At 38.5% G+C, this 27,891-nt stretch overlaps 2 protein-coding genes across 2 annotated transcripts in view; one reads left to right on the top strand and one right to left on the bottom strand.

Moving 5' to 3' along the window:
• tg (thyroglobulin) overlaps positions 1-27,891 on the top strand; it is a 337,489-nt gene that overhangs the window by 176,982 nt on the left and 132,616 nt on the right. The gene's annotated exons all lie outside the window — the stretch shown is intronic.
• Positions 1-27,891, bottom strand: part of sla1a (Src like adaptor 1a) — a 45,739-nt gene that overhangs the window by 16,445 nt on the left and 1,403 nt on the right. Inside the window, exon 2 of the mRNA XM_039736702.1 lies at positions 19,385-19,495. Within this exon, the coding sequence (XP_039592636.1) occupies positions 19,385-19,457 (73 nt within the window). The 5' untranslated portion in view covers positions 19,458-19,495. The remainder of the gene's footprint in view (positions 1-19,384; positions 19,496-27,891) is intronic.

The raw sequence follows: 27,891 nt of genomic DNA, 5'->3' as shown, positions 1-27,891 counted from the left end.
CATACAATGGGTGACACGTCAGCACCACATTAGTTTGATTTTTAAAGGCAGTGTATAAATTAGACACTATGAATGTATCTTTTACAGTTCATAATTTACTCATTTTTTTATTATTTTGGAAAGTAAAAATACTCTTGTATGAAAATGCCTCCCTCTGATGGTATGCAGGCTCCATGTGATGTTGAGTTTTGAGTTTCTTTTCTATCTACAAATCTACAAAAAAACTCGGCTGATGGCTCAACTAAAGTCTAAAATGACAGGAAACAAGTAGGCTCATTTTTCCTAACTGGAGATCTTTATTTAATACTAAATGACAGGCAGATGCGTATGGAATTAAACGATCCCAGACAGCAACAGTGTCATCTCCAGACAGTGGAGCAGCTTCAGCGACAGACTGCTGTCACCGTCCTGCTCCACTGACAGACTGAGGAGATCGTTCCTCCCCCACACTATGCGACTCTTCAACTCCACCCAGGGGAGTAAACGTTAACATTATACAAAGTTATTATTGTCTGTTATACCTACCTTGCTCTCTCCACCTTGCATTTTTTAACTTGCACTGCATTTTTATCACTCTTTAATTAATATTGTTTTTATCAGTATGCTGCTGCTGGAGTATGTGAATTTCCCCTTGGGGATTACTAAAGTGTCTGTCTGTCTGAATGGCCTTCTTCTTGTGTCATTGGCACGAATTTCACTGAAAGCAAAACACTTTCATTTCACAAAATTTTTTTCCAAATTGAAGCGTCAAGTTTGGTGCTAATTTAGTTTCACTTGAATCGTTTCTCTCATTACTAGGTATAGTTGATAGTTCCATAAATCTAGAGAATATTTTTGTTTGTCATCTCTTCCAATTGATAGATATACAGCAAGTCCCCTACATAACGAACTTTGTTCGTAAGTCCACCAATGCCAATCTAGGCACCTAATGAACACAATGCAACCCCCATCCTTCAACTTCTATTGAAAACATGTACGGCTATTTGTAAATAAGAAGATTTTTTAAAAGTTGATATCTGTATTTCGTTACAGATTTCTTGTGTATTTTAACAATAAACAACAGAAAGTTAATATTTGTTTCCTTTGTTTCCCGCCAGCTGATATCGGTAAAGTAGACCTGCTTACTACTAGTGAACAAGCCTTACATGGTTGTTTCAAATCCATTTCTGACTGCCTCACACAAATTTAATTCTGAAGGCAGTCATTTGAGAGGCAGTCTTTCATGGCAGAATACTATGTGCTTCTTCATTATGGGATATAAAGAGGTCTTATCCTAGTATATATAGACTAGGCGAGAATAATTCACTGAAGACGTTCTGTTCTCTAGTATTAGAAATTCAATAATACCATCAATAAATAACTGATTTTGAAATTTTCTGCATTCATGTTGACTAGGGGCGGCACGGTGGCGCAGTGGTAGCGCTGCTGCCTCGCAGTTAGGAGACCCGGGTTCTCTTCCCGGGTCCTCCCTGCGTGAAGTTTGCATGTTCTCCCCGTGTCTGCGTGGGTTTCCTCCGGGCGCTCCGGTTTCCTCCCACAATCCAAACACATGCAGGTTAGGTGGATTGGCGATTCTAAATTGTCCCTAGTGTGTGCTTGGTGTTTGTGTGTGTCCTGCGGTGGGTTGGCACCCTGCCCAGGATTGGTTCCTGCCTTGTGCCCTGTGTTGGCTGGGATTGGCTCCAGCGGACCCCCGTGACCCTGTATTCGGATTCAGCGGGTTAGACAATGGATGGATGTTGACTAGGCTCTGAAATATGCAGCAAGCATTTTAAACCACAAATTTCAAGAAACCTGCGTAACCGGTGTTCGCTGGATACGCTGTATTGTGCGCACTGGCTTTGAATCCAGTTAAACTATGAAGCTTCTGCATTATAATTTTCAATGTGCCACCATGAAGGAGTAAAGCAACAACACTGATCTCCTTTATCTGTTAATGTTTATTATTAACAAGCTGAAGTGGAAAAACATAAAATATGAATGCTCAAGCTCTATCCTTACAATTCTTCCACTCACAGTTATACATAATGAACACCGGGAGAGGCCTACACTGGTAATGTAACATAACATGGGTAACAGATTAAGGAAATACACCATTAAAACATACAACATAATGAATATTGTCACAATTTGCTATATATCACTAAAATTAGAATTGTAGACACCTGTTGCACTTGCAGTCTGCATATTTTACTATACAGAAGTTCATCCTTGGGCGGCACGGTGGCGCAGTGGTAGCGCTGCTGCCTCGCAGTTAGGAGACCCGGGTTCTCTTCCCGGTCCTCCCTGCGTGAAGTTTGCATGTTCTCCCGTGTCTGCGTGGGTTTCCTCCGGGCGCTCCGGTTTCCTCCCACAATCCAAACACATGCAGGTTAGGTGGATTGGCGATTCTAAATTGTCCCTAGTGTGTGCTTGGTGTTTGTGTGTGTCCTGCGGTGGGTTGGCACCCTGCCCAGGATTGGTTCCTTCCTTGTGCCCTGTGTTGGCTGGGATTGGCTCCAGCGGACCCCCGTGCCCCTGTATTCGGATTCAGCTGGTTAGAAAATGGATGGATGGATGGATGAAGTTCATCCTTGACTAACACATCAGTACAGCACAGTAGAATGTGTTTGACGTTTAAGCTCAAAACATTTTGATCACCCCTAGTATATGATGGTTTCACAAAAACCTTCCACACTTTCCAAGTAATGTTTGTGAGGTTGCTTTCTGAGACATTGCAATGTAGTCTGATGGTTTTGTACTTGACCTGAGTCATCAACATGACTGCTTCTGTCAATCTGTACCATAGAAAAGAATGAAAATATTGTGCAAGTTTTGTGGGCAGAAGGTGCTAAAAAAGCTGAAATTCACGTTTATTTATGCACTCACTATGGAGGCAATGGTTTACCTCATTGACGTGTATACTAGTCATTCTAGAAGAGCTAAATAATATGTGTTTTTAGTAACCCCACCTGTGTTAGAAGAAGAGATCATGGTATTAAAGTGCTGACTGCCATCAGACATATGCTGAGCTGCTGGAAGAAGGAATCCATGAATGCAGATGTCAATATGTGTTACTGCTCTATAAATATTCAGTCAGTGGGTAGCATGACCAGTTCTTGTCCAAATACACATTTTACTCTGTTTAATTAGGTTCAGTAGTGTCTTATCATGTAAGGTCTTATGGTGAACCTATTTTTCCCCTTTTATACTTTATTGTGTAGACCTTCATAAAATGTCTAAAATCTTACACACTTACCACTCTGCAATGTGGTACTTTAGCACTCCCAGTCCCTCCTAACCTTCACTTCTACATCTGTATCCTCAAGCAATTAGACAGAGTAACGAAACAGGCAGGAGTTAAGTTACACATTTAGTTATGTATTATTGATAAAAATGCCCAGAAATATTAAGGAAGTTGAATACTATGTGAATATTGGCAAACCATACTCTTACAGCCTACATAGCAGTGCACCTTGTGTCCATAGGCAGCTCTCAATTTATTCTTCAGTCACTACCACATGGCCTTTGAATGGAGTCCTGAAACATGCCACATGCCCGTCTCAGTATGGCTGCCAAGGCAAAGTTGTCTTCATCGTGGTTTTCTGTTGATGGCCAGATGGTGAGGGAGAGGGGTAAAGGCAAGGTGACCAACTTTATTCGTTTCTTAACACAGAGCACAAACCAATGGGGTGTTGTAGTAATGAATGGCCTCCACTTCCAAACCAATCATAAACAGCCATACTTTAGAACAATAGAATCAATTTCCCAGTCCCTTCCTGACCAGGTACCAATGAAAGCACTCATGTACAACTCATCCCCCATTTGCTTTGTTTAGTCAGTTTATGGCCTTCCTGCATTAGATGGCTTGTAGGCCCATACAAGTCCAAACACAGTCACCCCTGCCAAGCTGGTCTGATGCTCCATCCCATCCATTCATTATCCAACCCGCTATATCCTAACTACAGGGTCACGGGAGTCTGCTGGAGCCAATCCCAGCCAACACAGGGCACAAGGCAGGAAACAAACCCCAGGCAGGGCGCGCACACACACACACACACACACACACCAAGCACACACTAGGGACAATTTAGAATCGGCAATGCACCTAACCTGCATGTCTTTGGACTGTGGGAGGAAACCAAAATACCTGGAGGAGACCCACACAGACACGGGGAGAACATGCAAACTCCACGCAAAGAGGACCCGGGAAGCGAACCCAGGTCTCCTAACTGCGAGGGAGCAGCGCTACCCACTGTGCCACCATTCTCCATCCCATTCAGCATAAATTCCTCACCCTGAGTCAGTCCTAAAGACTGGGGGTGTTAGTCAATTAAGCATCAAAGCGCTCCTACTATAATCAATGAAGTAAAACATACCTCCTGAAACACTATTTTATTTTATTTATTTATTTATCAAGCACTTTAAAAACAACATCAAGGCTGACCAAAGCGCTGTACAATAAAAACCCAACCTATCAGACAAACAATAACCAAAGGGTAAAAGAAACAGAAACACATAAGAGCTGAAGAGATTCATAATAAAAAGTACACAGACAGTCAACATATCATACTGGGTTAAAGGCCAGGGAGTAAAAGTGCATTTTTAAATAAGATTTAAAGACAGCAAGTGAAGGAGCCTGCCTAACGTACAACGGCAAATCATTCCAGTGTTTTGGAGCTGCAACTGAAAAAGCCCGATCACCTCGTAGTTTAGGAACCTTAGGAACACGTAAAAGCATCTGGTCTGCTGACCTGAGAGAGTGAGATGGTACATAATGGTGCAGCAGTTCCGACAAATAAAATGGGGCACGACCATTTAAAAACAAATACAAGGATTTTAAAATGGATTTGAAAATGAACCGGAAGCCAGTGAAGGGAAGCCAAAATTGGGGTAACGTGCTCATGCTTTCTTGTGCCAGTTAAAAATCGAGTAGCGGCATTTTGCACCAGCTGTAGGCAAGCAATGGAGGCCTGGCTAATTTCAAAAAGAAGCACATTGCAGTAATCTAGATGAGAGGTTATAAAAGCTTGGATCACTGTTTCAAGGTTGCGCTTAGACAAAACAGGTTTGATTTTTGACAGCCGTCTCAACTGGAAAAAGCAAGATTTTACCACTGCGTTCACGTGGCTATCAAGTTTTAAAGTGGAATCCATTTTCACACCTAAATTTGTGATCATGAATTTCTCAAGTTGAGCCACAATGGAAAGGTTGATGCAGGGGGGTCCCGCTGGTACCATTGGGTATAAATAGCATGAGTTCTGTTTTGTTTTCATTAAAATTTAGAAAATTTAATGCCATTCAACTCCTGATGTCAATAAGGCAATCAAGCAGGGGCTGGACAGAACATGGACCAGGGTGCTTCAGAGGGAAATAAACCTGACAGTCGTCTGCATAAAGATGAAAGCAAATACTGTGTTTCTGGAAAATAGCGCAGAGTGGCGCTGTCTAACATTACATTTGCTTTGTGTATCTTACAAATAAAGACATACAAAATATTCATCAACGTACTGTATATACTAGAAATCAGTCTACCACAAGCAGTACAAGCAGTAACAGACCCTGATGTTTGACACCAATCTTATTTACTATCAAAAATTCCCTTTTTAGTCATTCACTGACAGACCTTAAGCCTTAACCCTATCCCCCAGTTTGGATCATATTGTCTGTCTGTGTAGTGACTCTGTATGGAAGTTTCTCCTTCCCGAGTTTGTGTTTCATAACCTGTTGAAAAATCTGTTGGATTCACTTAGTCAAGGCTTTTGGGGATTTTGTATTTGTGTACAGGACAGACCAAATATTCAAAGTGGCTGTTAAAACTAAAGAAAGGACCAATTCCAAGTTGAAAAAACACTTATGAACGTATCAATTTAATCACTGCATAAGAGCAGCGCTCATTTGTAGAGATTGTTTACCATAAAGATTTCTCCAAACAGACTGAGAAGTTACATAATCATATTGGAGAAATTTTCTAGTTTTTATGACACAACTAGGAAACATAGATAGGCCTTGAAAAATTCAAAAATTAAGGTTCCAACCCCAGCAGTTCACAACTACCAGCACATAGCAGATGCTGAGGCTGTCATTTTTTCTTTATCCTTTCATGTAGTCAGCTCCTGCAATGTGCTTCACACTCAGCAGATGTTGCTCTTCTTTTTTTTTTTTTCTCTTCCTTGTCTCCTTCTTCATCAGTTTTCCTATGCAGTTTGTTATAAGAAAGACACAAACCCCAATAACTTTGCAGAGGTTGCTGCTAGCCACATGCATCACATCATAAGCTTTCTTATAAGACCAAGATCTAGTGTCTAGTCTTAGTGGTTTGTCACGGACACATACAGTATATAGATCAGAAGAGTTTTTAATAACCAGACTTAAGCGTTACACAGAGATTCAGAAAACTTTGCAACCAAGATCAAACTAATAACTAAGTACCATATCATCCCATACCATTTTCTAAATCCACTTAATCGGGGTATGGGACCTGTCCCAGCAAGCATAAGGTACAAGGCAGAATAAGGAGCCAGCCTATCACAGTGTGAACACTCACACACACTCACACACACAGTTCAGTGATGCTATCCACCTAACCTGCTTGTCTTTGGACAGTGATAGTAAACTGGAGGAAACCCATGCAGACACAGGGAGACTATGTGAGATAACTAAATTCAAACTCAAAATGCTATTGAAAATCAGAATTGCACAAAACTCAAATTAGTCCTGTTTTTGTTTGTCCTCTTATAGTAGACAATCACAAGATCCTTCCCTCATTTTTATTCTAAGTACAGATACCAGATAGGGTGAGACAATGATGTTACATTTTGTATTGCTGTTGATAGCAATGGGTGTTGTTACTGTCAGAAATATGATGGCAACCATAAAAAGAATAAAACATACAGTTGATGGTGCCTATAGAAAAATGTTAAATGAAATGGTAATATGATGATGTCTAAAAAATAACAGTAAAAAATGAAATGATTCATGGCTATATTTAAACTCCATCTATAGAAAATATCTTCTATTCAGTCCCTCAATTTACTGAACACACTTTGTCCAGTGGTAGAATACAGAGGGGCAGGAGCCTATTGCAGCAGCAGCAGCAGCAGCACTGGATGCAAGGCAATGCCATTACCAAAACTGGACTTGGTGCCATTCATCATAGGACATACTGACTCATGCCACACGGATTTATTGCCTCCAAATAATCTAACGTGCATAATTCAGATAAAAAAAAAGAAAAATAAAGAAGCCAGATCTAAACATTGACTGGCCCAGGATTTGAACCCAAAGCATTAGAGCTGTGCTATCCAGTCTGACATAGTGGTTACAGCTTTAGACTTAATGCTCTGAGGTTGTGTGTTCAAATGCCACTCCTGGCACTGTGTGACCATGAACAAGTAAAAATCACCTGCTTGTGCTCCGATAAAACCAATCTATGTATCTCAAATTTTGGATAAAGGCATCTGCCATATAAATAAATGTACTATCCACGGTGTAGCCCTTATTTAATCAAATCCACCCTAAGGTGACAAGAGTTTAGAAAATAAATAGTTGTATCAATAGTAAAGCTCCATTTGTAGGTCCTGATAACTGCACACTTTCACAAATGTAGTATATTTAAAATCACCAGAATGAACACACTCAAACAAGGCCATTTTGGAATCACCAATCAACTTAACAATTACATTTTGGAGATAAAGAAGAAAAAATGAATGTGATCGTGGGAAGAACATGTAAACTCTATGTGGACAATGAATATGTCCAGGATTGTGAACAAGGGCACTGGATGTTACCAACAATGCAAGATATTTTTGCATAATTTATAAATTGTTAGTACTTGTGCACAGTAAATAGTCAGCCATGCAAAAATCTGATTTTTTTCAGGTTGTGAAGAAACTGAACCAAAAACCGAAAGTTCTTAGAAGGAACTTTGCTGTTGCCTATGAAATGATAGTCACTTCCTTTTTTTACTTTTGTCATCTTTCACTTTTTATTGTTCTCAATTAAAGGAAGAGAGACACACAGTAAGTGCTCCTAGCCTCTTGTTTCCACAATAGATGTTAAAACCAGAAAGAACCTCTTTCTGAGTCCTAGACTGTAACATTTCTGTGAGGCGAAGATAGGAGAAGTGACAAACCAGCCTGACCTTTTTGTACGTACTTTTATTAAGAATTATTTGAACAGTGTGTGAGAGTTGAGAAAGTTTTCTGACATTTGAAAATGTTACTTGCTTCAATAGCCTTTTATAAAAAAAAACCCCTAAGATCATACAAATGAACTAAACAGTGGAGTCATTTTTTTCAGTAACTCTAAATTTTAATATAGTCTGAAAATCTTTTCAGTTTTTCTTCTATTACAAATATAAGCATTGTCATTGCCTTTCCTCTTTTTGTGTTTAACGCAGTATTTATAGACTGATCTACATTTAGTGAAAACTCTTACTTTGAGTGACGAGCAGCTTGGGGCAGGGACAGAGCATTGCAGCACCAAATGTGTGAGGACAATGAACACTGGCTGACGGTGGTAATGTTAATCACCTTCTCAGTGGCCAAGGAAGAGCACAGCCAGGGGAAGTAATCTGTGTTTATGTTCTCAGCAAAAATAATGGATGGGGTGCCATGCAATGTTCCAATAGGACACTTGCTGTTAGTTGACTCAGCCTATGTTGGTGAAACTTGACATAAAGCAGAGAAAGGCGAAAACACAAGGAGCTGGCAAGACGAGCACCTCCTGGCTGATCACAGGAAGCATATGGCTCCAACTCAGAAGTGTCATCATGTTGCACTTTTAAAAGGACTCTCCAGGTTTCTTTACCCACCCAGCCTGTTATGTGGCAGCACGTGGTTCCAGTGAAAACTTTGAACTTAAGCACTCCACAATCTGCCTTACAGGTTGACCCTTCAAGAGCTACAAATGTCTCGGGGCTTGCTCGATCTGGTTGACAAGAGGACCCATCCTGACCAACAAACCAAATTCACAATCCCTCTTCACACATGCATAAAAATATAAATGCATCCGTGTTTAAGTATTTTAATAACTTGACATACAAAACTCTTAACTTTTACTCACAATGAAATCAAACATTAACGGGACGGGGGAAGCATTATTTAAAACTGGAGACACACCTGCCCTGCACAATGTATGTCTTTAGTTGCAAGCTAAATGTTATTGTGGAATGAAGTGTAACTAAAAAAAATGGCAAGTGCAAGCAGATTTAGGAACAAATGACTATCATGAACTGGAGAGGTGAAAAGTCAAGGAAAAGAAGCAAGATTTAAATGTGGCAATTAAAAAGTCTTTTGAAAAGACTGGTAAAAACCAGGAGTGTAGAAGAAGACAGTGATCTTGGTGATACAAGATGTTAGTGACCCACCTAATGCTATCAATAGCTTAAGCATCAACTGTACGGGTTAGTTAGGTGGGTACTTCATCACCTTGCCACAACTCCCTGCTGCCACTAATCCACAGAAGAATCCTGCAACACGAATCCCACCACGTCACCCCCAAATACAACCCCCGAGTGAGGGTGTTATGGCTTGCTCTCCTTGAGACTTTAGCGTCACACTGGAGGTTACTCCAGAAGGGTGTTCATAGCCACCTCAATCGGCAGTGCCACTAAGCGTAGTGCTGTGAGATTAGCTGAGACAAAGGCTCACTTGTGGGAGTAAGAGAGGTAAATTAAGTACTCGAGGACACCAGTGGAAATTAAGGGGAAGTGCATATAAAACTGAAATGAAGAAGCACTTCTTTATTCATATCATTGTGGAACCCTGGAACAAACTACCAAGATATGTCATTGAAGCAGAAACCTTGATAACCTTTAAGATGTATCTGGATGAGATATTGGGATGCTTAACCATTAGCTAAACAAACGAGCCTGATGGATTGAATGGTCTCCTCTTGCTTATCAGATTTCTTATGTTCCTGTGAGCAACTAATAATTGCGGACTCTTGTGTAGAACTCAAGCTTTGTGCCTCTATTGTCTTTGAGTATGTGATTCACCCTTAAATTGAAAGAATTCTACTAGATCTACTATATCAGTGCCTTTGAGGATTTTAAATACCTGGACTAGGTTCCCACACGGTCTCCACTGCTCATGTCTAAACAGGTTTAATTCTCTGAATCTGTCAGAGTAGGACATGTCCTTAAGTCCTCAAATGCACCTGGTTGCGCTCATCTGCAAAGCTTTAATTGCTGATATGTATTTTTTGCAATGTGGTGACCAGAATTGAGCACAATTACTCCAGATGTGGTCTCAATAGTGCATTATATACTCTAAACATAATGTCCCTCAATTTATATTCAACATTTTTGGGATATAACCTAACATTTTATTTGCCTCTTTAATTGTTTCTTTTCAGTTGTTGCTTCCTGTAAGACAATGTCTCCCATCTTGTATTTATAATTTACCATTAACCATAGACAGATGCATGTGAAAAGCCTTATATACTGTAACAGATTTATAGGAGATCTAATCCCATTGTGTTCACTTTCTTTTTGCTGTTTGCACATTTCCGCCTGCTGTGTGCGTGGGCTTTCCTCCATGTGTTACTCTTTCCAACCATAAATGATTGATGTACCTCTTAGGCTTATTAGTGACTCACAATTTTTCAAATGTAAGTGTGAGACACGCAGTGTTGGACCAGTAAGTGCTTTCTTCTGAACATAAAATTATACTAACTGGATTCAGCAAATGGGTGATTATTCAGAGTCCTCCACATGTTAACGGGTTATAATAAGATTTAAAGTTTGTGCATTAATATATTTGTACTCATTTCCCCTTACTTTAAATTATGTATTGCATTATAACTGCTCACTTCTAACAGGCCTGTGACGAACTGGCGCCCTGTCCAGTGTTTGTTCCTACCTTGCGCTCTATGCTAGCTCCAGCAAACCCCTGTGATTCTGATTAAGCGGGTTAGAAAAATGACTGACTGATTTCTAACAGGGACTTGCAAGAAAATAATTATTACCAGGCTATTGCCTTTATCCAAGGCAATTTATAACATTTAAAATAAAACTGATTACATTTCTTTTGTGCTTCCAATTAGTACACAGACAGGTGAAGTAACTTGAGTTCACATAGTGGAGTTGCAGGATTAGAACCCACAATCTCAGAGTATAAAGCCTTATCTACTACACTACACCCCATAATAATGAAATTACTGTTTTGAAAGAGTGATTTTTTTTTTTTATTCTCTCTACAAGGGTTTTTTTATTTTTTATTTTTCTCATCATGTTAGAGGAGTCAATTCTAGGGGACTGTCAAAAATCAGGGCCAGCTAAAGCCCATTGGGACATTCCTTGTGTGATTTGTGGCTATATAAGAAGTAAATTGTTGTTGTTGAAAATAACTAAGTATAATGCAATGGAAATTGTTCAAGGTAATTTATTTCCTATTGCGTGAAGGTTACAAATGGGGTATACTCACTATTTAATTCAAAACAAGCCATTTCACTCATTAGTTCCTGTTCACTTGACATTTTGTAAATAATGTGGAGTCGAGATTTTGATATTCTGATGAAAATGAGTGATAACTTCAAAGGGATGATAAAGGTATGAACTCATCTAAAATAGCTCACAGCTTCCACCCAATGGTGTGAAAAATATGCCATCAGCAAAATCTGTCATAGTGTTACTGTAAAAGGAGAGTCTACAATAATTAATATCAAAAGTGCAGCTTTTGCAAGTATACCTATGTCTAAAATTAGAATATGCTGATAAGTTTAACCCAAATACAGGAAATTGTACTAAGTGGAAAATTAACCTATGGTTTGATAAAATCACATCAAAATGGTGTTATGTTGTTTAAAAGCAGGCAGTTTTATGTTAGAGATACCGTGCTAAAAAATCCTGTCATACAGGATCTTGTTTAAGTTATTCACCAAAGAACCTGTCAATGAATTGAAAAAGGCCCAGAACTATGGGTGCCTTTCAAATTGTCACAGGTTCAATTAGGTTACACTAATATTTGTTGTTTCAAAAGTATTTATTTTAAAAGAGATTGATTGAAATGGAGCCATGATCTAGCCATGTATTTTTAAATTTCAGTTTTAAACATTATTGTTAAAAGCTAATCACATAATTGGAGCTACTGTGTTAACTCCCAGTGAACATTTAAACTGATGACATCTGTCTTCGAGGCTTCTGCCCACAGGAAGAAAGGCAACTGATATATTTAAAAAATGTTCTTAGACAAAATGCAGTTTTGAGCTGGGCCTTCCTTAAAGGGACTCTGTGTTGTCGGTAGTGTCTTGTTATAGATTTCAGTGTAATCATCTAATGTTTTAATGTAGTTTAGAAAAGAGTGGGCTTGATCTACTAAATGTATCTTTTCAAGTGTGTCCTGTTTATAATATTTTTCTTTGCTCCTCACATGAAGATGAAATTTCAGGTATTTTAAATTAGTTGGGTGGGTTATAAATAAGATAAATTGATTAATAAATCAGTTAAATTTCTGACTTGGCAGTCCCAGTGAGGCCTTATGCAGGCATATTGCCGTTGGTGTAGATTTTCTTGACACAGTGTGTCAGAGAGAGGATGTGCACAATTGTTCATAATGGCACTCAGTTTTGTTTTTATTCTTTCCTTTGCTGCTACTTCCAGAGGGTCCAGAGTGTCCCATAACTGAAGCTGCCCTTTTAATTAGCTTGTTAATCCGGTGGGCCACTTTTGGAGTGATGTTACCAGCCAAGCACATCACAGTGTAGAAAGTCGCACTGCCCATCACAGAGTTGTAGAAAATGTGAAGGATGTCACTGCTCACGTTAAAGCAACACAGTCTTCTAAGATAAAAGAGCCAGCTCTGCTCTTTCTTATATAGGTCATCTGTGCAACAAGAGCAGTCTAATCTGTCATTAATGTGGACCACCTCTACGTACAAACCTTGAATATTGACTTGGACATAGAGGCTCTATGGTGCAGTGAAAGGTAATAACCACTTCTTGGGTTTTGTTGAGCTTAAGAAGCAGTCAATTCCCTTTGCACCAAGAAACAAAGTTCTCTGCCTGACTCCCCTCCTCGGCCTCACCCCCTTTATCAGAACATCCCATAAGTCCAGAATCACCTGAGAATTTCTGCAAGTGACATGACGTGCAGTTGTATTTATAGTCTGAAGTGTACAGAGTCAAAAGAAAAAGAGGCAGGACTGTTTCTTGTGGTGCTCCAGTGTTGCTCACATCCAAATCAGAAACACAGTCCTTGAGTTCTTGACAGATGGTCCATTATTCAGGACGCCATAGGCTCATGCACCTGCGTATCTCTAAGTTTACTCCTTAACAGAGATAGCTGGGTGTTGTTGAAGGCACTGGAGAAATCACAATTTATAATCCTTGCAGTGCTACCAACTTTGTCCAGCTGAGAACAAGTGGACTAGAGCAGATAGATAATTGCATTTTCCACTCCAATCTTTGTCCAATAGGCAAACTGCAGTGGGTCTAATACTCCATTAGCTGTGAGCAAGTGCCTCAGGGCTGGCAGGTTTTATTTATTTGTGTGAAATGTTCAGAGTGCAATGGTTAGTGCTGGGCTTCCTTGAATGGAGTTTGCATGTTCACTCCTTGTCTGCATGGGCTTTTTTCCTGTATCTTCTAGGTTTCTTCCTTCATAGTAATGACATGCATCTTAGGTCATCTGCTAATTCTAAACAGACGCAGTATGAGGGAGTTTGAGTGAATGTGAGTATGCACTGTGCACCCAATGCATTCATCATGTTTGGATTTGTTATTTTTCCTTATGGCTTTACATTTCTTTATTAAACTGATACATTTAATCTATCACAATTGCAGTTCAATAATTTTCACATACTTTGGCCTGGGTACTTGCAGCATAAGTGACTTGCTCCAAGTCACAGAGTAATTTGGCCCAGGAGTTGAGCAAGCAACAGGACTTTAGCCACAACATCACACCATCTGCTCCCTGCTGTCATCTTAAAAATTTTATAAACCATTCTATTTTATCAATGCAGCTATAGTAGTCAACTAACCAAAGACTTAAGGTTGCCTGTCTATAAGAAGAAAATCTACACAGGCATGGGAGGAAATGTGCCAACGAGGAATGACTGGGCTAGGGTTTGAATCTCGGACTGCCAAGCTGTGAGGCAGCAGGGCAAAGTGTTTTGATAAGCAACCTTCTCAGACGTTTTCCGTTTGATTAAGTTAAATTGTCTCACGTTTGTGGGTGAAGTTTAAAGATTTAAGAAAACTGTAGCAATGAAACAGTACATATTTGCCTTTTTATAGTCATTTTTACATTTATCTGGTATGAATGAAGACAAGCCAGGTGTTGCTCTGATGATATGAAAGTGCAGCACCTCAGGAAGCAGCTCTTACAGGTTGTCTTGCACTCCTTGAAACTGAGTCGAGAAATTCAAGACTTCATAGGCAATCAAGCTTAATGAGAATGTCTTCAGTCAGACTGACCATTCATACTTTTGACTCCTGTACTTTTCAATTAGAACCACAAATGCTAAAAAGCATATTGCTTCTATGTTGTTTAATTTAACATGTTGAATATTTACCTGCTTTCCAGTCTGGGAAATATGGAGAAATTTCTCCATTCTAATTATGAAACCTGTTTTTTCCAGCTTCTTTGGTATTGTTCTATATGATCTCTTATTATGTATTTCCTCAGATTTATCTTTAAGCATTGCTCTTGAAGATGTCACCCTTTCGTCATCAGTCACAGAAACTGTGGTGTGACTCTGGACTCCTTACTTTCAATCATCTTTATATATATAAATATATATATATAATCGAAATGTGCATATGTCTGTCTGTTTGTTTGTTTGTCTGTCCAGTTTTCATGTGGTCTACTGCTTAACAGGTTTAGATCAGGTTTTTTTCTGTAATTTGCTTAAACATTCTGGTTGATTTTGCGACTTCTAGCAGTCTGTCGCTGAAGCTGCTCCTCTGCCTGGAGATGACACTGTTCAGTGGATGCAGTGGATTCTCCATGATTGACAGGATCCTGCTCAGCGCCAGTCGCTCTGCCACAGATGTTAAACTATCCAGCTTCATTCCTACAATAGAGCCAGCATTCCTCACAAGTTTGTCCAGGTGTGAGGTGTCCTTCTTCTTTATGCTGCCTCCCCAGCACACCACCGCGTAGAAGAAGGCACTCACCACAACCGTCTGGTAGAACATCTGCAGCATCTTATTGCAGATGTTGAAGGACGCCAGCCTTCTAAGGAAGTATAGTCGGCTCTGACCTTTTCTTACACAGAGCATCAGTATTGGCAGTCCAGTCCAAATTATCATCCAGCTGCACTCCCAGGTATTTATAGGTCTGTAGTCTCTGCACACAGTCTCCTCTGATGATCACGGGGTCCAAGAGGGTCCTGGGCCTCCTAAAATCCACCACCAGTTCCTTGGTCTTGCTGGTGTTCAGGTGTAAGTGGTTTGAGTCGCACCATTTAACAAAGTCCTTGATTAGCTTCCTATACTCCTCCTCCTGCCCACTCCTGATGCAGCCCGCGATAGCAATAATATTCAGAGAATTCAACCCTTCCTCACTAAATATGCCACGCAACTCTTGTTCAGACACTGGTTCTATTTTGGCTGGACTATTGCAACTCTCTCCTGCCGGGACTTCAGCTCCTCCCAAATGCAGCTGATCAACTGGTGCCCTTTGTTCCATTTTTCACTCCTACTGTTTCTTTGCTTCATTCTTTCCACTGTCTCCCTGTTTCTACTAGGGCCCAGTTCACAATTCTTGACTTGACCTACAGTTCTCTGTATGGCTCTGATTGTCAATTTCTCCAGCCTTTTAGCCTTTCTATATGTCCCATCGAGAACTCTCCATTCTGCCTCTGCTGGTCTACTAAGTGTCCCTTCTCTTGTCAGATGTGACATGACAGGACAATGTTTCTCTATTCTTGCACCAGGGTTATTGAATGATCTCCCTTTATCTATACAAACTGCACCCGACATGCTCAGATTTAGGCATCTTTTGAAAACTTTTCATTAAATATTTTGGAACTGCTTAGTTTCCCTTTTACAGGATAGCTGTTCTTGTACTGAAAAAGACTTTAGGATACTGACTTTTGTCTCTCTAGTTGCAGGAGTAATTGTATAGAACTATTACTCCACCTTGCTCGGTTTTTGTCTTCTTCTCTAGTTGCTTGTAATCATTCTTGTAAACATTATAACTTGCTTTGTAATTCACCTTAGATAAGGGTGCCTACTAAATAAATAAATAATGACAGCAATAATAATAATGTGTTGATGTTTACAAGCTGCATTAAACATCATCACTAGCCCATACTGTTTGCTGTTTTGTGTGTTCCCATCCACTCATTACTCTAGTTTATCACAAATGAGTGAGTACATCACTAAATCAAACCCAAACCAATTCAGTTAAAAATGATTCACATAGTCACAATGTTTCCGTTGCAGGTTTGTCACATGCAAAGTAACATGAGTTAAAACCAGCCAGTGACTGTGATATTGGTAAGCATCTTTGGAGGTCCTGTGGATATAAAGCAGGAACCAAGTGATTCTGGAAATAATATCATACAGTAGGCGGTCCCGGTAATTTAAAATAAATCATCCATTTTCATAACCCCACCAATCACAAGGACTGTGTTTCTGATACGGATGTGAGCAACACTGGAGCACCACGGACAACAATCCTGTTTCCTTTTCTCTTCACTCTGAACACCCCAGACTATAAATATAACAGCAGGTCATATCACTTGCAGAAATTCACAGATGATTCTGCACTTATGGGGTTTATTGATGGGGGGGGGTGGGACACAAAGGAGAGGAGTCAAGTGGAAAGTTTGTTTCTGGGTGCAAAGGGAATTATCTACATCTTAAAATCAGCAAAACGAAGGAACTGGTTATTGAATTTCACTGTGCCAAAGAGCCTCTAGGTCCGGTCACTATTCATGGAGAGGATGTAGAGGTGGTGCACTCCTACAAGTCCTGTCGGGTCCACGTCAATGACAGCTTGGATTGGTCTTGAAAGGCTATATAAGAAAGGACAGAACAGACTCTATTTTTCTTAGGAGACTGAGTCCTTTTAATGTGGGTAAATTGCATCCTTCACATCTTCAACAACTATGTGATGGCCAGTGTGATTTTCTACTCTGTGGTGTGTGGTGGTCCAATAGCATCACTTCAAGAGAGGTCCACCAAATCAACAAGGTAATTAAAAAGGCAGGTTTAGTTATGGGACACACTCTGGACCCCCTGGAGATAGCAGTGAGGTAGAGAATGAAAATAAAACTAAGTCTCATTATGAACAATGCTGCACATTCTCTCTGTGACACACTAATATTGGTTACTTTAAGCTAATGAATTATTCAGAAGATGTGTGTCAAGAAACACTACAGGAGCTCCTTTATAAAAATGACATTATGCTTGCAAAAGGCTACACAGGGACTGGGACTGCCAAGTCAGAAGTTTTCTTTCTTCTTAAATCTTCATTTGTTTTAGTCATTCTTATTTGTGTTCAGACCATATACAGTAGTGTGTATGCATATATATATATTTATCTATTTGTGTGTTTGTTTATTTAAACAGATTCTGTAAAAAGCCAAAATTTCCCCCGGAAACAAAGACATTTCTCGCTGTCTATCATATAGTGCCTTATCTATCTGTCTGTCTATCTGGACAGCTATAGGTTCATGGTAGTAAGTATCCTTAGACAGGAACAGGTCCATTGCAGGGTGCATCATACACACGTCCACATTTACACATATCAGACACATTAAGAGCTGAGGAAGGCAGTAGGAATAAAACAAGTAACAGTCTCAGATATTTTCCACTGGGATTCTGATTAGACAAATAACAATATAGCAGAAATTAGCTCCAGGATAAATATGGAAACAATATTTTTCTTCTTACTAACAGTGTATATTTGAATCATATGTTATTTAATCGTTCATATGATTCTCACTTGTGCCATAAAAGGACAGTACGGATTGCAGTTTCATTGCTATGCTGATCTATCTACATACAGCAACAATGTAAACCTTAATATCCCACCATCCCCACCCACATTGCTTGCCTTTCTGACTGATGTAAAGCAATGGTTGGCTGATAATTTTCTCAGATTAAATAGTGAAAAAGCAAAGACCACAATCATCTCATCTCCAGGTGTTTTAAGGAAAAGGGACACTTTTTCTTTGACAATCACTCTTTATCTACACAAATCTTGGTGTCATTCTTGACACTTCACTCTTTTTTGAACCACATATCAAAAGCATCACTAAGGCAGTTTTTTCCATCTCAAGCAAATTTCAAAGTTGTATCCCTCTCTCTGATATCACAACCAAGACATTTATTCACGTTATTGTCACCTCACGACGTGATTATTGAAATGCCGTCCTGCTAGGTGCCTAAACAGATTGCAATATGTGTAAAATTTAGCAGCAGGAGTCCTCGTACGTTTAAAACCCTGAGAACATATTTCTCTAACACTGGCTCCCTGTTCATTTTGCATTCACTGTAAACTCCTCTTTTAAGTATTTACGGTCTTTCATGATCTCTCCCCACCTTTTCTTTTCTCCTTACTAAAGTCATACACCCCATCACGTTCTTGTCATTCCTCTGGCACCATGTTGTTAAATGTTATATTGTGCAGGGTCTGCAGTATGGTTGACAGAGCTTTTAGTGTGGTGGGCCCACAGTTGTGGAATGCCCTGCCTTTGGAGATCCATGCCTGCACCTCACTTTGTTTTTAAATCTCAACTTAAAAATCTTTTTAATGTTGTATTTTGTTATCTTTTTTTTTTAACTTTGTATATTTTTATTGTTTTGTTTTGTTTTATTCTTTGTTATATTTTCTGATGTACAGTTGCCTTGGGTATTTTGAAAGATGCTTTTAAATAAAATATGTCCATGTAACAACAATAATAATATTAATTATTATTGTTATTATTATTACTGCGGTGGGCTGGCGCCCTGCCCGGGGTTTGTTTCCTACCTTGCACCCTGTATTGGCTGGGATTGGCTCCAGCAGACCTCCGTGACCCTGTAGTTAGGATATAGCGGGTTGGATAATGGATGGATTGTTATTATTATTATTGTTAGATGGACATCTTTATTCCAGAATGCACTGCAATTGCTTATAAGAAAGTTAGTTGACTTGTTCAGGTAAATCATTGAATCAAAAGTAGGAACCAAACCGGCAGCCTTTTTTTTATGGTCCAGTACCTTAGCCAATGCACCATATTCTACACATCTGGACTAAAATGTTCACCATAAATGTTTTTATGGTGGTGCACACTTTGGAAGAGCTACACAAAAGTAATGACAGATTGCTCCTTATTCCTGTCTATCATCTTAAAAATTCATTACAATATAAAAACTGCAAGCAGTCCTTACATTATACAGGATTTTCCATATTTTAAATTATTTAGCAGTTTTTTGGATGGCATTATTTAAATGAACAGCTGCTTACCTTTCAGCCGTGGATCGAAGTATCTTGTTTCTTTATCAGCCTCTGAACTGCCTGCTTTCAGTGAATTCCCCATCTTCTTCTAATGAGTGGTGGGCTCCAAATCATCAAGTCCTAATATAAAACAAAGGCAGCCATGGATTTCATATACTGTATACATAGCCCAAGTGATATGGATTTCAAATCAAAGGACAGGCAGTGTGATGGCCTTTCTTACCCCTGAGCTACAATGTTTTCGCTTGTTTTTTTTATGTGTCTTTTTGAAAATATAATGCAAGTTTACAAACTGAGATGTAAGTAAAAGGGCAGCCTTCTGCAGAATGGGGAAGTCAGGGAGTGCTGTTGTTGACCAGCATTTTCCATTACCCCTAACTGTTCAAAAATAGGAAGTACAGCAAATAAATTCTGAGACCTATAAAGAGAGTTAAACTGGCTCATTCAGACAGAAAAAGAAGAAAGACGTCTTTAGAGAGAGAGTTATAGGTAGCATTTATACCTATAATAGTCACAATAACACACCTGAAATTCTTTTAATTATCTGCATTTTAGAGAATGAAATTATGAATATATCTGCTGCTAAATGATAGTTAATTTGAATTTTCAAAAGACAGTGTCTTTAAGGTGCAATGCAGGAATCAATTAGCATGTCATTTTATTTTAAAAAGTATTGTCTTTCAGCACACTCACACTCTTTAATATGCAATGCAGTTAATTACTGCAGACAGATGTTCCGTTATATACAACGTCAGTGATAATTATTTTATAATGCAAATGTTTAACATGCAGATGTGGTCTACAACATTTTCACTTTTCTGTTATGTTTGTATTAATACACTGTGCAAGAGTGCGTACACTTTGTTCATATCCCACAGGTTATCTTACCACTACATTGACAGATGCCTCGTTCATCTGATTATTCCATACAAGGATGAACCCTCGTTCTTTTAACAAGGCAAACAACTTCTACCTTATGGTCAATTTTTTTAATAATCATTAAGACTATTCTTCAGGCAGTTAAAGTTGCTGGTTCATCCTGATTTATATTATCTTCTGGGTATAATAGGCTTTTTGGTGTTAGAAAAACAGTAACAGTAAAACACAACCATCACCAACACAATCTGGGACATGAACCCCAAAAGCTTTTTTGGGAATTAGGTGGGGAGTAGTCTGTGTTCACCAGCCTTTGACTTCCCTCATGGACTTCAAGCCATGATTGTTGCTTTGTTAGGTCTATTACATTAGTTTTAAAAACAATTATTTTTTTATTATTATTGTTATGTTTAACATGTGCAGTACTATAAACCCATCTATAAACAAACATGCTGTATGGACTAAATTGGTTCTCCAGTTTGCCTCCATCGCCAAAGGATATAAGAATTTCTGGAGAATCTGAATTGGCTTGGGATGAATAAGTTTGAATATTTGTGAGTATCTGCTGCTATTGACAGGCAAATCATTCATGGTTGGTTCTGGTCATATGGCCTGATACCCCAAATAGGCTCTTGCCCTCTATGAGTCTGAATTAGTTAAGGGAATAAATAATGAATGTACGTATGAATGTTTGCATTGAGCTTACCATCACTGAATATAAAAAACAGAAAGACAGAGAGGACTCTTTTATATATCAGGACTATTCTTGCAATTATTGTTGTTAAAAATATCTGTAAAATGCTTTGAGATGGCATTCACCATGACAGAATAAACTGTCACGTCTGATTATGAATCATTAATTTCATAAATCCTTAGACAGTCAAGAAAACAAATTTAAATTGTGTCTTTTTCCTAATGTTTAACACTTCAAAATTAGAATAGATTTTATAGAATTGTTATTGTGCTACCCATTTTAATTATTTAATCCATTTTATTAACTATTTTTTTTTTTTACATATGCACATTCGAGGCATGTGGTAGGGAACTAGATTTAATGGAGAAAACTGACAGATATACAGACATTACTGACCCCAAAATGAAATTGGAGTGTTTTGTCAGCCTACATCTGCGGTGGGCTGGCGCCCTGCCTGGGGTTTAATTTCCTGCCTTGCACCCTGTGTTGGCTGGGATTGGCTCCAGCAGACCCCCGTGACCCTGTAGTTAAGATCTAGTGGATTGGATAATGGATGGATGGTTGGATGTCAGCCTACATATAATAAAAGCAAACAGCCAAACACAAAATTTGTGGCATAGACTCAAGTTTAAACAGTAAAATAATAAATATGTCTCTGATCTGTTTTAAATTAACTTATTAAAATATCAAAAAGTCTAGCCAGAATGTATATTCTACAGTCTAATGAAGTTGCTAAAAAATCTTAAAAAGTGTTTCCTGGAGCTCCATAGTCAAATCAGCCTTGTGCTGAAGGTGCTCCACTGCTTGACTAGGGTGTCACACAGAAGGTGTCCAGCGGCATAGCAGTTCTAGCACCCCTGGAGAGTCTAAGAAAGTGTTCAGAATAGAGCCGGCCCTGCTGATTAAGTGGTTCAGTGTGTTGGCATTTCCTTTTTTTTTATTTTTTTTATTTTGATATACTTTGTTAATCCCCAAGGTGAAATTGTCTTTTGGCATGAAAGTCACAATACAACACAGAAAGATGTAAAATGTGTTATAGTAGATAACCTAGAGAAATAGAAAAAGCACTATAGAAACTCTCTCACAAGTACCTGTATTTATAGCCTTGAAAAGCTTTAACGTTTTGTTCAGCTTAAATTGATACATACTGTAATATTCTCAAGCCCAGTTATTCCACTAAATCTATTAAGATAATATACTCACATTTTAAAATACATTTTTGCATATAATGTGAGCTAAATATTGTCACACACACATCGCTAGCTATGTGAAGTTTCTCCTCATATCTGAGCAGTGTTTTTCTCTGTACCTTACTTCCAAAATCAAAATGACATATTTGTTAATTTAGTTGGCAGCTCTCCATTAGCTCCATATGACTAAGTGTGGGTGTGTGTATGAATGTGTCCCGTTGCTTAATTGGTGTCTAGTGTAGGGTCGCTTTCTGCCTTGTGCCCAGTGTAGTTGGAATTGGCATTGTCTGTCCTAAAAATTGAACTGAATAAATTTGTTATAAAATGGAGGGATGGTCCATAATGGCACTGTATATTTCATCTTTTTAACGTCCTGTTTAAAATGCTGTGGATGGAACAGAATGAAGAACCCCTCTACTGGTTTACAAACACCAAGTGAATAAATGATAGAAAAGTCTTACTGCCATGGTGCTTTTAATCATCAAGTAAAATTCAAATAGCCATCCATCATGCAATACCATACTGTTCATGTATTCTGTTTTACAAGTGTGGAAGGGTGTCTTTTTTAACGCTAAAACCAAAACGAACTTTCCTGAATTTTGTGATAAGTAGTTGAACTGGACTCTTCACTTTCACCATGCAGATATTATACACAAGTCATGAGGAAGACTAATAGGGTATAAGTTGTAGTGTGAGTCACAATGGCTGACGAACAATTCAGAAGATTATGCTTAAGCTACAGTACATAACATACTAATGAGGACTCTTGGAACACAGTGTGCAGTTTTGATCTTTGTGTTAAAAAAGACAAAGCAGCTCTAGAGAAAGTAGACTGATTCTGTTATAAGCCATGAGGAAAGACTGAAGGAGATTAACCTTTTCATTTTAGGGATGAACAGAGTAAGTAGAAACATGACCAACATGTTCAAAATTATGAAGGGAATTAGCACAGTGGATTTAAGGTGTTACTTTAATATCAGTTCTTTAAAAAGAACATGGGGACACAGGTGAAAATTTGTTATGGGTAGATTTCATACAAACATTAGAAAGTGTTTCTTCCCACACAAAACTATTGCTATTTGGAATATACAGTACTATCAAATAATCTGTCAGACTGGCACTTTATGGACATTCTGAATTTGACTCAATGTAACATTTGAGACTTTAAGATTTTTGAGTTGTTATGCTGAGTGGCCTGTTCTCATCAAGATTGCTGTAATGTTTTAATATCGTGGCACAATTACTTACTTGATTAAACTGGGTTTGCAATTTATGTTACATGAATGTCTGAGAGGAAGATGCAAAGAACACCCTAACACTACACAGACAGTGACTCAGCTGTGGAGCTTTGGGGATGTGAGGCATCAGCGCAATATCACCACAGCCCTTTGTCATCCGTTTTATTTTTTTATTTACACGTTTTACTAATTATTTTAATTATGTTATATTCAATATAGCTTTTATATTGGTAAGTGCTGCTGAGTCACAGATGCAAGATCCTGGATTCAAATCCTTTTTCCAAATGGTGTCCATGTGGACTCTTTATTTTTTTCCCCATGTGTGTGTTTTTTCTTCCTCTTAGTACTCGAAATTCCTTTCTCTTTCCCAAATACATGCAGTAACTGACTGGCTGTAATGTATATTTATGTGTGAGTGACTCTTCATTGCATTGGTACCCTGTCCAGAATCTGTTGCCCGCCTTGCTGCAAGTGCTGCCAGGAAAGGCTAAATGGGATTGAGAACATTATGTTATCTAAGAGTTCCTCTTTTTGATAAATGTCTAACCAGATTAAACAATGGATTGATAGTCCTGCTGCTTCTAGAGTAAGAGTCACTCTAAGCCTAAATCGTCTGTTAACATGATCCCATTTTGTAAAGTTGGTACCACTATAGTTTGCTCAAGTTATCAAATGCACTCATGCTATGGCTGTAGAACCTTGATGTCCTGACGGCACGTTAGATAAACAAGTTACTGCACTGAGTTTGATTTTATTAATCAGCTAGCAGAATACCCGCGCTTCACAGCGGAGAAGTAGTGTGTTAAAGAAGTTATGAAAAAGAAAAGGAAAAATTAAAAAAATAACGTAATATGATTGTTAATGTAATTGTTTTGTCTTTGATATGAGTGTTGTTGTCATATCTATATATCTATATATATCTATATATATATACATACATACATGTGTACATATATACACACACACATATACTATGGGGTGCCAAACAGGCAAATAAATTGATTTTGTGAATATATAAAGTCAGCGTCAGAATATATAAAGTCAAAACTTGAATATATAAAGTCGGCGTCAGAATATATAAAGTCAAAACTTGAATATATAAAGTCATTTCTGAATATATAAAGTCAAAACTTGAATATATAAAGTCAGCGTCAGAATATATAAAGTCAGCTCTGGAGTATATAAAGTCAAAAGTTGAATAAAGTCATCGCTGGAATATATAAAGTCAGCATTGGAATTTATAAAGTCATTCCTGATTATATAAAGTCAACATCAGAGTATATAAACTCACTCCTGAATATATAAAGTGAAAGTCAAAATCTATTGATTGAAACGACTCTGAACTGAACTAAGTTAACAAAAACGTATTCAGAAAAATAAAATAAAAAAACACTGTTCAGGATTGGTTCCTGCCTTGCACCCAGTGTTGGCTGGGATTGTCTCCAGCAGACCCCGTGACCCTGTGGTCGGATTCAACGTGTTGGGAAATGGATGGATATTCCGACGCTGACTTTATATATTTAAGTTTTGACTTTATATATTCCAGCGCTTACTTTATATATTCAGGTTTTGACTTTATATATTTGGGAATGACTTTAGGCTATATATTCAAGTTTTGACTTTATATATTCAGAAACAAGTATTGACTTTATATATACCGACGCTGACTTTATATATTAAAGTTTTGACTTTATATAGTTAAATGTAGTCATCATTGCATAACTTTTTCTTTACCATAGAAATTTAAAGACTAAATTCAACTTCCATTCCTAACAAAGATATTTCTGGCGACTAAATAGAAGCTACTTATATCCAAATTCGAGCTATTGAGCTGTCGCCTGCCTGCCTGAATAAGTCACCCTCGCTTCGGTCTTACTTTTTTACCGTTCATTTAATCATGGCTAGTGGCGGAAAAATTATAAAATGGAAGGAGGATTACACTGAGTATGGCTTTACCAAAACAATTATTGATGGCGAATCGATTATTCATAAAGCTTCAATTGGTGATCTGTTTTTCTGTGTTAACCTCATATTTTTTCAGACTTCTTCTCAAACCAAGGGGGTGCGAGGGTAAAATGAATCGGGAAGCGCTGGTCAATGTAATCGGTGTACCAGGAAATCATGCATTGACTGAAGTTCCCCTTTTGCTTGTGATTAAATGCATGATTTTTAATGCATTATGGAGCACATGCATCGAAGCTTCTCAGCTGTGCTTGTGCTAAGAAAAGGAACTATTTTAAAAATAACACGATTGTCAATGTAACCTTTTGTAAGTAGTGCCTGGAGGATTCAGTGTGGAGAAACTGTAGAGACAGCGTGTTTATTAACTTGTGGATTTTTCTGTGAGTATTTGGTGGCAGCAATTACAAAGTCGCTTCCGTAACACTGCGTTAGCTGTGGACCTCAGCTCAGAGCGAAATGAGGTGAATGGGAGGGGAGATGATGACGTGACTCCCCCCGCCTTAACTGTCAATCCCCCACAAACACAGTCTCTCGGAATTTGCATAAGAACAGCCCCTCACCTGCAATTTTAACTTAGTTACAAAGTGATCAAAATTCTCGTTTATATCCTGCGTCCTCTCATTAAACTTGTATCCTGCATTACCCGTGGGCATGACAAACGCCAGCGGCAGCCTGTCTATGAACTTAATTTAAACTTTAGGTTTACACCGTGCTTTGTTTCCTGAAGTAGCTGCAGTCATGAATATGATAGTATGTGTCACTCGCTCGCTTCTTATTGTTTCGCTGCCTTCTGAATTATATAATGCATGTTTTCTTCAGCGCTTTTTTGAGCTCTTCCTGGTTTTCTATGTACTGCGTTGACAGTCAGTTCACGTGATTACGTGGGAGGCGTGATGATGTCACACGAAACTCCACCCCCCACGGCTTTCGAGCTCAACTCCATTACAGTATATGTAGAAAAATAGCTTCCAGTTATGACCATTACGTGTAGAATTTCAAAATGAAACCTGCCCAACTTTTGTAAGTAAGCTGTAAGGAATGAGCCTGCCAAATTTCAGCCTTCTACCTACACGGGAAGTTGGAGAATTAGTGATGAGTGAGTGAGTGAGGGCTTTGCCTTTTATTAGTATAGATAAGACATTGCAAATGATAATTTAATAGCATTCTCAATCTCTTTCAGAGCATGGGCCTATCTGGGCAGCACTGGGTGCAATGCAGGAAGTAACTCAGTGCCCACCACCTGGCACATTCACAGACACAGAGCACCACTAAAAGGCCAAGTTGAAATCTCAGCTAACATGACCTGCTTATTTTGGGATTTAAGGGGAAAATAGGAGTATCCAGACAAAAAGCCCCAGCGACATTAACAGCATTGTTAACTACTGCACCACCAAGCTGCCTCCAAATTATTATATAATGTCATCAATATTAAAATAGTTTTTTAATCTAAAACATATAGGTTTACTCTACAAGCTGCAAATATATAATAAGGGTATAAATATTCAGTCTTCTCTTCGACTTGTTTGCATTTTATAGTGTTAAAGTATGGAACCATACTATTGTATTTTCATCCATCCATTTCTTGAACAGCCTTATTTCAGTATTTTAATGTAGAGCCTGAGCAACTCTCGGCAGCATCAAGTCAAAGGTGGTAACCAACCAGCCTTGGAAGAGACAATAGTCCATTGTAGAGTTCACATTCATAATCAATACCTGCATTCACCCATGCCGAACACAAGGGCACAGTATGAGATTTGAACCCAAAATGCTTTAGTCATAAGGCAGCAGTGCAAACCACTGTGCAGCCTGGCTGCCATTGCATTGCATAGTACTGTTTTTGCTGCTAATAAGCACACGAAAGTATAATGTTTTTAGATATGATTAACAGCATTATTTTAGGTGCCGATTCTGTTATCACTTTAATTATTGATAATTCACTTAGAGATGTGAGTGTCCACTACTTTTCCTTCTGGCAGTGCTTATTCTGTGGCAAAAAAATCAAAATGTGCCCTTGTTTAGAAAAAAATACCACAACTGCAAGAGAGCAGTGTAATTTTATAGGCAGACCAGTACTGCAGACACTTACAACAGTAAGATGTAAAAACAAAGAATAGACCACAAAATGGGAATCCATTAATACGAGTACAGAATATCATAAATCAATAGACCAACAGAAAAATATCAGATCATTGCCACAACAAATTAAGCACTTGGGTGGATTAAATCTTGCCTGAAGAAGGAGTCTGAGCTGGAAAGGTTGCACATTATAATCTTTTTAGTTAGCCAGTAAAAGGTGTCATTTTGCTTCACTTCTCACTGCATCCATAATGGTGAATAGGCTACAACAACCTACTACTACACTCGGGTTGCAAATTAATCATTTATCTCTACATAATACATCAAAGAGACATTTTCTGCAATCAGTTGCACTCTATATTCCTCACTCATGTAAACCTATGGCTTATTCCTCTGCATCTCTCTTTGAAACAATATGTTTTTCTTCAGATATCCGGTTATAACAAATATTTAAGTTAAAGTAGTTCTTCTCAGTTATCA

The sequence above is a fragment of the Polypterus senegalus genome, chromosome 15, assembly GCF_016835505.1.
Source record: "Polypterus senegalus isolate Bchr_013 chromosome 15, ASM1683550v1, whole genome shotgun sequence".
NCBI classification, from domain to species: Eukaryota; Metazoa; Chordata; class Cladistia; order Polypteriformes; family Polypteridae; genus Polypterus; species Polypterus senegalus.
Note: the sequence above shows the minus strand (reverse complement) of the source record. Positions and strands in the feature narration are given on the sequence as shown.